Consider the following 13,244-nt stretch of genomic DNA (forward strand, 5'->3'; position numbering starts at 1 on the left):
GCAAAATTATTGACCGTTTCATCGTGCTGAATCAGATCTCCTATCAGGAAAATTTAGATTCAGATCGGGATTTCAAATGGGAATAATTTAATTTAGACTGGAACTAGATTTAAATCTTTTAATTCGCATCGGAACGTTGGATCTATCGGATTTGCGAATTATTGAGAGATTCATGATAACAATAATTTGATTTAGAACTTCATTGCGTGAATTTTTTTATTCAGACCAGAACTTCGGAGCAGGAATCATTTGATTTAGGCTAGATCGGAACTTCGAGACGGATTTTTGAATCATTATACAGTTTAGGTCTTCGGAGCGCATATAGCGAATCATATGATTCAGATTGGAACTTTACAATGTGAATCACGAATCATTTGAATATCAGGACTTCAATGCAGGTTTGCAAATCAGTTGATTTAGATCGGGTCCTCGGAGCGCTTTTTTTTTCTCATCAGCATCCAGCAGCAGAACCACACGGCCGCCATTTTGGTTCTCCGCGGACTGCCACTAGCGGAGATCTATGCGCAACTATACAGCCGCTTTGAGCCAACATGGTGGACTTTTTATTTTCATTTTTATTTTTATTAGACATTATGAAAATTGAAGCAAAAAGCAGTACATTTACATACAGACAAAGAATAAATAATAATAATAATAATAAAGGAAGGGGAAAATAGAGACTGATATATTGCCAGGGTAAAAACACATCTCTTCCATCTTTATTTGACCCTCTAACTTTAACACTCACTATTCTAATTCTATTCTTTAAAAAATCTAACTACCTTTCTAATATTTTTGTATTCTATTTTCTTTTCATTTATTATGCAATTGTATATGTGTGTGTGTATGTGTAAAGACCTCTAACTAGCTTGCTCTATTCTTTTATTTTTTTATTCTATCTGTTTTCTTTTTATTTATTATATTAGTTAAAAACCCATCCTACATGTACTGTGTTAACCTAACTGAGACTTGTTATAGCACTTATATATCATTGCTCTTTTTGTTGTTTTTGATTGCTTCCACTGTCTTCATCTGTAAGTCGCTTTGGACAGGCACAAAGGATGAATAATGCAGTTATTATTAATCTTATTATTTACAGATACAGTTTCACTGCTTTTGGATTAATAGCATTTTGCTAGCTTCCATGTATTTCTCTAAATCAACTTTGTATGAAGAAAAGAGAGATTTGGAGCCATAATTTTTTATTTGTGTAGGCTATATAAAATTTGGCTAACAGGAAACACATATAAGTTGTATAATATCTTCTTGTAATGTCTTTTAAGTGACCAACCAATCCAAAGTAAACAACTTTAAAACAAAAAGAGAAGTCATTTACAAAATAAAACTGGATGAACATCAAAAAAAAATCTGAAATTGCCAAAATAAATAAATTAAGTCTTCCTCATAAGAGTGTCAAAAACAGCAACTTACTTCAATGTCCAACTTATATATTTTTTAAGAAAAGCTTTAGCTGGGTAACATTTGTGAATCAGTTTAAAAGTCATTTATTTTATTTTATCGGTATCTATGAGGTAAGGTCCATATTTTGGGATTTAAGAGCTCAGATTGTGAATCATTTGATTTAGATCGTAATTTCAGAGTGGGTTCATGAATAATTTATGTTCTTTGAATGCATATAGCAAAACTTTGTGTGTGTGTGTGTGTGTGTGTGTGTTAAAATCTCTGAACATAAAGAGTCTTTGATACAAAAGAATGTTGTTGTGGTTGACATAGAGTCAATCACCACAATTTCAAGAGTGAGTTCTGTTCTGTACACACACAAAATGATCATTTAGGGGATTCACTCTCATATTTTAATTCTGTTGTCACTCCTGAAAGCTTACAGTGTTGAAGTGGAGATAGTTCCTCTGATTACAGTTTGCTGTTGCTTTATTAACTTGTCTTTAGGCACATGCTCACTCTCACTGTACAGACACACACAAACAAAAGTGCTGAAACTGTGTTGAACACAAACAGTACACAATCACAAATTACAATGTTCAGTGACACTCTCTATCAGCACCGTGGCATTATGGGCATTCAGTTATTTTGGACTTTACACCGCAGTGTTTTCCGTTCTGAAGGTCGGCAGGATCTTGCTGTAAGTGCTGTGTACAGTGATAACGGATCCCTCATTACCTCCTGTACATAGAGCTGAACAAATATTAGTGACAGGTGCTCAGGCTACACTGAGCAGCACAATCAGTCCAAACATCAAGCAGCCATATGAGAGAGCAGCTTTTATGACATCACGTCTGCAACAGGAGAAAAATGAAGTTTAGGGAGCTGTAATGGGAGCCGCAATGAAATCATCATCTTAATATGTCACAGAGTGAGCCGTGAGGGAGCCTTTAGAGATAAAATCAATACTGAAGGATGTTCTGCTATTACAGTATGTCACCAAAACAGATCTATTTCAAGGTCAAACTAGGACATGATCTTTCTGGAAATGTGTCAGAGTGCATGAGGAAGACTAGAGAAGAAGATAAATAGACTTAATTAATTAATTATTATTTATTTAGTATAGTAAAAATTTGGTACAGATTACTGTGAATAAATAGCTGGAAATGTTCGTAGAGCTCATTTCAGCTTAACGTTTTCTTTTATGCCATAATAAAATAATAAATAATAATAAAAAAAAAATATATATATATATGCAAATTTGCAAGTGTACAGGGATAGCAAGGGTGAAGAGCTCATTTCAGTTTAGGGACAGAAAAAAAAAGATGTCTTACACCACCACCACCACCAATAATAATAATTAAATAAAAAAAAGTATAGCAATGCAACACATAAAATAAACGTAATATTAAAGAAAGAAAGAAAACATACAAAAATCAATATATCAATATAATGTGATGTTCATTTACAATATCTACAAACGCAATAATCAATGTATGAATTTTCTATTACTGGAATTTTTTCCAAAAAATAAACCAAGGGACATATGTGTAGAACCAAGTACTGTGTTGATAAAAACATAATATGACTGCATTCTATAAAACAAATTTATTATTGCCAATTTAACCTAATTATCAAGGAAAACAATAATAATGAGCACTGTACAAGGGTTCCACTCGTTGTTTTAGATGAATGGATTCACCGTTCAAGGCAAGCCAAGGTTAACTGAATGCAGCTGAATTAAGCAAGCTACTGTATGATGAAATTAGATTAAGAGAAAGTTCCATGTCGTATTTGGAAAGATAAATGTAATGTATTCGGCCACCAACAACACCAACACCAATTTGTCCAGAGCTCCAGGTTAACAGCTTGTGTCTCAGTGGACAAACGTTCAGAGACCTGTCTAAAAACTGTTTCCAACCAGCAAGCCAACATGCAAACAGTTAAACATAGGAGGATGAAATGATGTAAGTTTAGCATGTATGAAATCTTTTTCATTCTGCATTTTATATGCATACTTTACATGTGTTATAAACAAAATGATGATAATAATGCCTAAATAGATACATTTTAGGTTGGCAGTTGTTAAGGATTTATTTTTTGCCAGTTTTTGGGGTGTTGTAATAGTAATAATAATAATAAATTATAATTAATAATAATAATAATAATAATAATAATAAAGTTTTATTCATTAATAGATATTTATTATTATATTTGTAATAATTTATATTTAATTTAATTTAATATTTAAATATGTATTAAATGATAAATTATATTTAAAATAATTATTAAAATATTTGTAAATATATATATATATATATATATATATATATATATATATATATATATATATATATATATATATATATATATATATATATATATAAAGTAATTATCTTTTGTAATTACAGTTTTATGTTTTCACTGACTGTTTTTGAAGGTTTAAATTTTTTATTATTACCAATGAATTACATTTTTTTTGTAATTTGTGATTACAGGAGTTTCTTGCAAATGCCAATTTGATATAACATCTTATAAGTAACTAGAAATAATATTTATTTATTTATTTATTTATTTATTTATTATAAACATGTTATGTGTGTTATCATTGTCTTGCAATACTAGTAGTACAACCATAAAGACAACTGTAAATGAGGATAGCAGTTAAATATGTTGTGCTACAGGCTTTTTAAATTGTTATCAAAGAACAGCATATGGCATGCACATTTCTTCTCATCCAACAACAAACATGCAATAAAACATAATTCATGCTGCACATGAACAGCCCACAGGTATCTCACCACCAGTCAAAACATGCAATATGTTGCTTTAGAGCTGGATATTGTGTGCGCTCACCATCTAGAAATCAGTCACTGCAAAATATTACATTTACATGATGGTCTGATATCTCAGAGCACACAACACCTCTTTCAAAATCCTGGAATAAAACAGACGTTATTCAGCTAATAGTGACGTTCATCTTCATTAGCCTGTTTCATGTCAGATTTAGTGACATGTGAAGTAGTCAATATTGATTCCGACAAATTAATCAACAAGATAAACAACAACAACAAAAAAAAAATACAGATCAAATCTCTGCTGATATTGAACCCCCATATCAGAGTCATCATTTAATCCAAAGATATGAGTATTTCACTGTCTAGAGCTCTTTTAAATCGCCATGTTTTGTTATTATACTGTGTGTGTATTACTTTTGATACATTAAAGCTTACTTTCTCTTTTAGTGTGCACACAGCTTAATCCAAACAGTTCACAGATGAACATGGTTAGATTGATGGATTCCTTTTTAGTGACGTAATATACAAAACAGTATATAATTATCGAGGCACCACTAACAGGGTTTTTGGCATTATCCTTATGGCTTGATTGACTTGTGCTGTTTTGCTTGTGTCTTTTCTAGAGTTCAGTGGAGGCTGCTCAGCTGCAGTGAGTTAGACACACTCTCACCGGTGCTTTAGATGCTGCTCGTGTCCTCAGCTGTTTTCATTTAAACCTCATCTATCTTTCTAAAAATCCTACTATGTCTCATTTAGCTTGAAGTATATTACGAAATGTAAATATATTTGCAAACATGCTTGGAAGAAGAAAAAAAAACCCACCTCTCAAGCAATTAGACCATGCATGAAACAAATAATTATGAAGTTACTAAACACTGGTTATGTATATCCAGGGGCGGATCTACCGGGGTGGCATAGTGTGGCAAATGCCACCCTAAAAGAAAGCCTTGCCACCCCTGCTGCCACCCCAGTTGGCAGCAACGAATTAAAGGTTATGGCCAATATGAACATTTACCAGAGCAAATCTTTCATGATTCGTGACCCCGCTCCGAACTCCCGATCTGATTCAAATGATTCGCGAACTCGCTCCGAACTCCCGAACTGACTCAAATGATTCGCGAACCCGATTCGAACTCTCGAATTGATTCAAATGATCCGCGAAGCCGCTCCGAACTCCCGAACTGATTAAAATGATTTGCGATCCCCAAACTGACTCAAATGGTTCGCGACCCCGCTCCAAACTACCGAACTGACTCAAATGATTCGCGATCCCCATAACTGATTCAAATGATTCGCGATCCAGCTTCGAACTCCCGAGCTGACTCAAATGATTCGCGAATCCGCTTCGAACTCTCGAATTGATTCAAATGATCCGCGAACCCGCTCCGAACTGCCGAACTGATTCTAATGATTTGCGATCCCCAAACTGACTCAAATGATTCGCGAAACCGCTCCGAACTCCCGAACTGACTCAAATGATTCGCGATCCCCATAACTGACTCAAATGATTCGCGATCCCGCTCCGAACTCCCGAACTGACTCAATCTGCCTAGGGCACCAACTCCCTGAAGGGGGCACCATCCCAGTCGCTCCAAAAAAAAAAAAAAAACTTCCTCCATTCTCCCATCCGTGCTCGCGACCGCTCGTACCTCATGTTTGCGGCTGAATGTTCATAATTGATGGATGAATCCAATCCAGCAAAGAGAAAAGAAAACTAAAAGTAAAAAAAAAAAAAAAAAAAGAAAAAAAAAAAACAGACATAAAGTTGGCTTGATGTTGGACGAGTATCAAATTTAGGGACCGTCTCTAAAGTTACATGCGATATTGGTATACTATATTTCTAACGTCAGTAGCATTTGAGGAGAATGACCTATAGTCATAAAAACAACTGTAATTGTTCATGTAGGTGTCAGCTATAATTGATTAACACTAAACAGCAGAAAATCAGTTCAGTCTCCCCATCTGTAAATGCCATTGGCTGTTAAAATCTTGTGTTTCTTATAATAAATTGACATATTGATAACACTGAACCTTTCATAATGCTCTTAATTACATGTCGATGCATACTGTATGCATTAGTGAGTGTGGTGGTGCTTATGGGGTATGGTCACTTATTCCTTATATGAACTGTTTCAAATGCAAGACATTGATTGCATGAGATTAAGTTTGTAAATGGCAGCCTGTGTCCTTTTGTAGTGTGCACATATATTTATCATCAAACTGTGATAACTGTGACTAAATTCAGTATATATATGTCCGCCATATGTTGCCACCCCTCAAAAATTCCTGCCCCCTTCTCGCCACCCCATCAATATTTTTCTAGATCCGCCCCTGTGTATATCAACACTACAGCTTCAGTAACTGCTGAAGCGTGGACTAAAATATTTCAAATCTTTGGGTGTGTAATGTCATTGATATCTTTATGTTTTTTAGTATTAGCTCATGTAATGCAGTGATTTCCAATGGTTTTTGTCAGCCAGGCCCTTAAAATAAAATATTTACTTGAAATATCTCTGAGGATGTTAATACTTAAATAATTGAACATTCATGTTTATAGTTCTCTGGTGTCAGTTAATGGTCACTTTGGCATGAAGGTAAACAAATAAATATATTGATAGTGTTAATTACAAGCGTTCAAGACCTTTTCTAATTTAATTAATTATTAGCTTTATATAAACTCAAATCCCCAATGCAGTTTGTGCATTAAGACCAGTTTGGGAAACCCTGCTGTAATTTAATGTTCAATGTATTTTATGTTGATATCAAAAATGGATTATGGTATCTTTTTGGAACATGTAGATATTATTATTATTATTATTATTATTATTATTATTATTTTTTTTCAGATTTACTGAAGATCCCTAAACAATCCCAATTAGAAAAGGCAGGTCTCACAGTTTTGTTTTAGATACAGTGTCTCCATCTAGTGGAAACATTTTTCCTTTACGTTTCTCTAGCGTCACTACCGATTTTTCTGACATAATGAAACAGCGCCACCTAGTGTATAACAAGAGACATCAACATTCAATTGATATACTGTTTCAGAATTATAGCCCTATATACAGACATTATTATATTATGAAAGTGGAGGTTGCAATAAAAGAGCATCTTAAATACTAACAATATCAATATTTTCTAAATTCTACCTTGAGAGGTATGTCTACAAAAATAAAAGTTCAGTAAAATACATGAGTATTATTTTGAAATTGATTCACACAAACAAGCTAGCAGACACTTTACTTCAGTATACCATTTGATTTATTTACATATTTGAATAATATTTCATTAGCAGATAATCATTGTAAAGGCATATTGCACACACAGCTGACTGAACTTATATAAAAAGTAGATAAAAACTCTTTCTCAAGTACAGTCTAATGGTTTGTTAGGTGATCATGCATAAATGTGACAGTTTGCAAATGCAGAATACATAAACATGTGTATAAGCAAAATATAAATTAGTGTAGCATTCTCATGCAGGTGATGCATAATCATATATTAAAACATCTCAGCAAAATGTTGTACCTATTTTCTTAATGTAAGAAAAACTTAAAAGCTTCACTGATACTCTTCATTGTATCAACAATGAACTCACATGTAAGTCTCTACATGCCATTGAAATCATGGACCCTTCTGGAAGCAGAATGAGTCTGTTTTAGAAACTGCGGAAAAACTGGAGGGAAAGCTCGTAACCAAGAAACATAGTTGCACACATTGGAAATCCTCTGACGGCATTGACAGTCGCTCCACGAAAGAAAACCTGCATCGGACATAGATAGCAAAGAAGTGAAAAAATAACAAAAGCATCAGTATTACGTTCATATTTCACAAAACTGATTAAACATGTTTGTGCATGCACCTTTTTCAACTTTTTAATTGTTTAGCAGCTGTGCAATTCCTGCAGCTGTTGCATTACAACATTGTTAGAATCAGTCTAGGTTTAAACTGCATCCGTCAGCAACTTACATGTATTCCCTCTGTCTTGTAACTTTGCATGGTGCAGTGCAGAATGCCCTTGTATTTCCTGTGCTGCATGGCATCTGCCTGCAACCGGCTTTTCACTACATCTGCTGGTGTGGCGGTGACCCACGAGATGGATCCTGTGGGACAACAGCGTAACCAACAAGTGAGATCTCATGTGAAGTATTCTGTGTCCTTAAAATACCTGACTCCCAACAGGGTCATATTCAGGTCTTTCCCGTCATACACCAACAGGAGGGACATTTTTAATGGAAAGTAAACTGACAAATTTCAAAACAATGCTGCCTCCCACTATCCTTAAACAAACATCCACTTGTTCATCTGTGCATGACTGCTGAGAAGTGGTTTGGTGTCATACAGAGGGTCTGACAGCTTTTTAAACAATTCAACACATGCAAACAGACTATGAATCTGGTGTTTCTTTTGGAAAGCATCACATTCAGGCTGGAAAACAATAGCTCTGTTAAACCTAGTGAACTGCAATTTACGCAAGGTTTATTGTATTATATTGCAATCTGAGATAAGATATGACCACATTTTATGATATAATTTAATTACTATTTTGTGTAGCCAATCCTATAATGCATTATGACAAGCATAGAAAAAAAAAAAAAAAGAGTAGTTCACCAAAACTGACAATGTACTGAAAGTACTCACCATGAGCATGAGCAGTTTAGCATTGCAACACTTTCTCACCAGTGGATCCTTTGCAGTGAATGGGTGCCATCAGAATGAGAGTCCAAACAGCTGATAAAAACATCACAATAATCCACACCACTACAGTCCGTCAGTTAGAGGCAACCGTTTAAAGTTACAACGTTTTAACGATGGAGTTGTTTCTTACAGACATACAGTTGATTGACTGGAGTGGTATGGATTATTATTATAATTCACTGCAGAAGATCCATCCAAACTTATCTACATCTTGGATTGCCTGAGAATGTGTACATTTTCACCAAATATGTGTTTGTAGCTGAACTGTTCCTTCAATGTGGCAGACCAAGTGAGAAAATGTTGATTTAATCCATTCAGTACTGAATGCAATCTATTTCAGATAGACTCATGTTGCTAGCTTAGCAACAGGCTAACATAAAATTCTAATGCAAACATTTGCAAGTTAAGCCTGTGCATCGGAGAGTGTATTAAATCAGTCACTTATTAGGTTCCATTTTAGTCTGAAGGCTGTGTAGGCAGTAGACAGTAGCTACTAAGTTTTGGAAGTGAGCCCATGTCTTATTTACCTGCTAAACCTCCTGCTAGCCATATACAGCAGGGATGGAGCGAGGCACTGCCATCAGGATTCAGCCAGTCACAGAATAATGTGTATGGTACGAAGTACAGGGTGTACCCGGGTACATCCCGCAATATCATGGCTCCTGCGCCCCTGTAGAGCCCTTGAATGCCCTCGTTCTGCAGGATGGTACTAATGCAGTGCAGTGGCCCTCTGTACAACGACTGGGACTGAATTCCCATTGACCGGAGAGGGACACTCCCATTCCCAGCAAGGTTAAAGTTCTCTGGAAACACACAAAACAGTAGATGAGAAACAATCTGTGCAAAAGACATTGTTTCCCTGGAAATGTTTGTCTTTAAAATGCTTTCAGCAGGGTGCTAAAATGTGACCCTGGAGCACAAAAGCAGTCTTAAGTCACTGGGGTATATTTGTAGCAATATCCAAAAGACACATTGTATGGGGCAAAATTATCCAATTTTCTTTTGAGTCAAAAATCATTAGGATATCAAGAAAAGAGCATGTTCCATGAAGATATTTTGTAAATTTCCTCTCATAAATATATCAAAACTTAATTTTTGATTAGTAATATGCATTGCTAAGAGCTTCGTTTGGACAACTTTAAAGGTGATTTTCTCAGTATTTTGATTTGTTTGCACCCTTAGACTCCAGACAGTCAAATAGTTGTATCTCAGCCAAATATTGTCCTCCTAACAAACCATACATCAATGGAAAGCTTATTTATTCAGCTTTCAGATGATGCCTAAATCTAAATTTCAAGACATTAACCCTTATGACTGGTTTTGTGGTCCATGGTCACAAATGTATTTATAGCCACAGTTTACCTGCAAGAACAGGTTGGGTTTGCATCTGCAGTCTAATTTTGACGAGATCAACAGGAGCGCCCATCCCCACTGACACCAGACCAGTCAACATGCTCGCTACAGTCAAGTCAAGCACGCTGCATGGGTGTCTGCCATCACCATAACGATATCTGCTAATGAGGCGCTGCGTGTTGCTGAAGAAACCGAACACCATAGAATTATAAAGAGTGATGCTGGCCAATGGAAAGGACAGTCCTTTGAAAAAGCCTGTAACCTGAGACAACACAAAAGAGAGATGGGTTGTGCACTTCTGCTTTCAAGGAAAGGAAATACCGGTTTACACCACAAACCGGGTCTATTATTTTCTAAGTAGAAATATGAGTGCTTTTTAATAATCTGCCTTAATCTTTTCAAGTGGATGTTGCCAATTTTTTTATCTCACAGAGATGAAAAACTGGCATTATATCCAATATGTTTACTCTTTTTTTTTCAGCTAAAATGTTTTCTTTCTGAATATTTGTTGCTTTATGGTTGTAATAATTGCTTTGATCATACTTTAGTTTGGGGATCAATTTTTACTATTAACTATTAACTATTTTGCCCCAGTGAACTCCTAATTTGCTGCTCATTAATAGTTAGTACAGTAGATGTTAAGTATTATAAAGGGTATTTAAAATATGGGCATGCAGAAAAGGCACTAATATGTGCTTTATAAGTATAATAAACAGCCAATATGCTAGTAATATGTATGCTAAAAAGGAACTAGTTAATTGGACTGGTCCCAAAACTAAAGAGTGTACCATTGCAGTATTTAATATTGTTTTTCATCTTGTTAGTCTTGTGAAATATTCTTTTTAACAATCAAAAGACAGGTCCTTAATGATATCATAGAGAGACGCTGCCAGGAAGAATTAATTCACACACAATCGCTCTCACTGATGCATTCATTCATATGAATGTAATCTTTACTGCCTTACTATATCTATATCTGATTTAGAACGAGCAGAAATCTGTGAGAAATATAACAACCCAAAGACAAACATACTGATACAACTGAGCTGTTATAGAAACAATAGCCCTGTGGGCAGCGCTGTGTCATAGCTGTGCACGAGGGGTTTGTGACAGCTCCAGACTTATTTGTTCATTAATGACGTTATCACCGACTAGTCAACTTCGACTCGACTTTCATCACATAAAAATTGACTTTAAAAAATCTAAAGTCATTCAACCTCTAGTAAATAAGTACTCAGCATAATGTTGAAGAACCTGAGAAAAAATGCAGATCTCGAAATATACAGCAAAACAAGAATGGCTCAACGAATACAAGGCTCTGTGGCCTTTAGGAGCAGTTGTGACATTCATTGAGAAAAATACTTGCCAGAACATTTTCCTATATATATATAAAGACAGTCAGTATAATGAAGCCTTACATTTTCTTTTTTGTAGATCGTTACAACACAGTGGAGCGTGTTCTTGTATCCTTTGCCAGCTTGTAAACGAGTCTGTAAAAGGAGCACAAAATATTATTATTTTTCATTATTCCCCTCGATTGACACTTTATACCGGTGGGAACTTAGAAAGTAAAACTGACAAACTTTAGAATGGAAATATAAATATATATTTTGAACTACAGCATTTTACTGTTTATGAATGAATAATAAATACATAATATAGGATTTGTACAGAATGAATGCCAAAACAAGGATTTGTCTTGATACCTTGACTGTGTCAAGTGGATGTCCCACAATCACACTGGATGCTCCTGTAAGTAAAAAAGCAGTTGTAGATGTTTAATATGTGGTTGCAGCTGAAGACAAATGTGATAATGATAGATTCTGCATACTGCAAAGCTTTCTGGTGGCTCTTCTTGCAGAACAGAGGGTCCATTTTATGAATAAGCTACATTGTTATGAATATTTCATGGTGGGTGCACAGGCACATTAGGGCTTCACAAAATAAATGTTTCCTTTCATTGATGAACACCAGGTTTCCACCAAACCCCGTTTATGACCGAGAAATGTCGCCCAGTCCTCAGTGCCAAAGCGCGTTAGCTCAGAGTTGTTTGCACATAAAATACTTTGGAAACAAAGTGCTAACTTGGTTTTGACGAACACGAGACAGGAATTTCGTTAAAACAGAAATGTATACTTTTTTAAAATTACTCTTTCAGGAGAACACCACTTAGCTGATAAACAAACCAAAAAAAAAAAAAAAAAAAAACAGATACAACGACGCCCCTAACGATGCTTCTTTCCATCTTCTTCTCTGTTGGGTTTTCACAAAATAAACTTTCTCTAAGTTACATGTAGGCTTCCGATAAATCACACGATATTGCTTCGCGAAAATGTGCAATTTTTTTGTATCGAATGTTAAACACACGAAAATTTCCAGGCTATAAGATCGGCAAAACAAATAAAACTCACCTCCAATCCATCCAGCTAAAAAATCATCCAATTGAAAGAGTGTCATGGTAGCGTACAACAGAGTGAGTTCACACCGGAGAGTTCCACACAAACTTCAGCATTGATGCGGTTTCATTCTTCACGCTAAACACTCGTAAGCTTAATTTAATAGTTGGTCAGATCAATAAAAGCAGAGGTAGTAACTTCAGCCTCATCCACATATTTACATCGCTAAAGGGGGAGTATACTATGGGGGCGTTGCCGAGATACGAAAATAGATTTGTCCTTCAACAAACATTCAGAATTACCCCGATAAAACAATATGCTACATACATATTTCACACTATTGTGTAACATGACGGCTATAATGTAGGATTCTTTATCACGTGACTCTTTATGTGGCTGCTGAGTTTCTCTATATGTTGAGGAATGCCTGGAATGTGCTGGTGTCCATAACACTCATCTGACTGAACCATAAAACCAATGTTTTTCACAAAGATTCTCTTGTAAACCATGTTTAAATGATTGCTAAATAATAATGTTGACTATTGTCCATTGTGTATACCCCCATCGTCCGAGACCTTGACATGAAAGGTGTAGGCTGGGA

General features: G+C 35.3%; 1 protein-coding gene across 1 annotated transcript; it reads right to left on the reverse strand.

Moving 5' to 3' along the window:
* Positions 1-7,445: 7,445 nt before the first annotated feature.
* Positions 7,446-12,885, reverse strand: slc25a48 (solute carrier family 25 member 48). The gene is made up of 7 exons (XM_052573820.1): positions 12,659-12,885; positions 11,954-11,997; positions 11,666-11,737; positions 10,257-10,509; positions 9,422-9,697; positions 8,166-8,299; positions 7,446-7,959 (listed from the first exon to the last, which is right to left on the reverse strand). The coding sequence occupies exons 1-7, from the start codon at positions 12,702-12,704 to the stop codon at positions 7,855-7,857; spliced, it is 930 nt and encodes a 309-aa protein (XP_052429780.1). The 5' UTR covers positions 12,705-12,885; the 3' UTR covers positions 7,446-7,854.
* Between the last annotated feature and the right edge of the window lie 359 nt (positions 12,886-13,244).

The sequence above is a fragment of the Carassius gibelio genome, chromosome B14, assembly GCF_023724105.1.
Source record: "Carassius gibelio isolate Cgi1373 ecotype wild population from Czech Republic chromosome B14, carGib1.2-hapl.c, whole genome shotgun sequence".
NCBI classification, from domain to species: Eukaryota; Metazoa; Chordata; class Actinopteri; order Cypriniformes; family Cyprinidae; genus Carassius; species Carassius gibelio.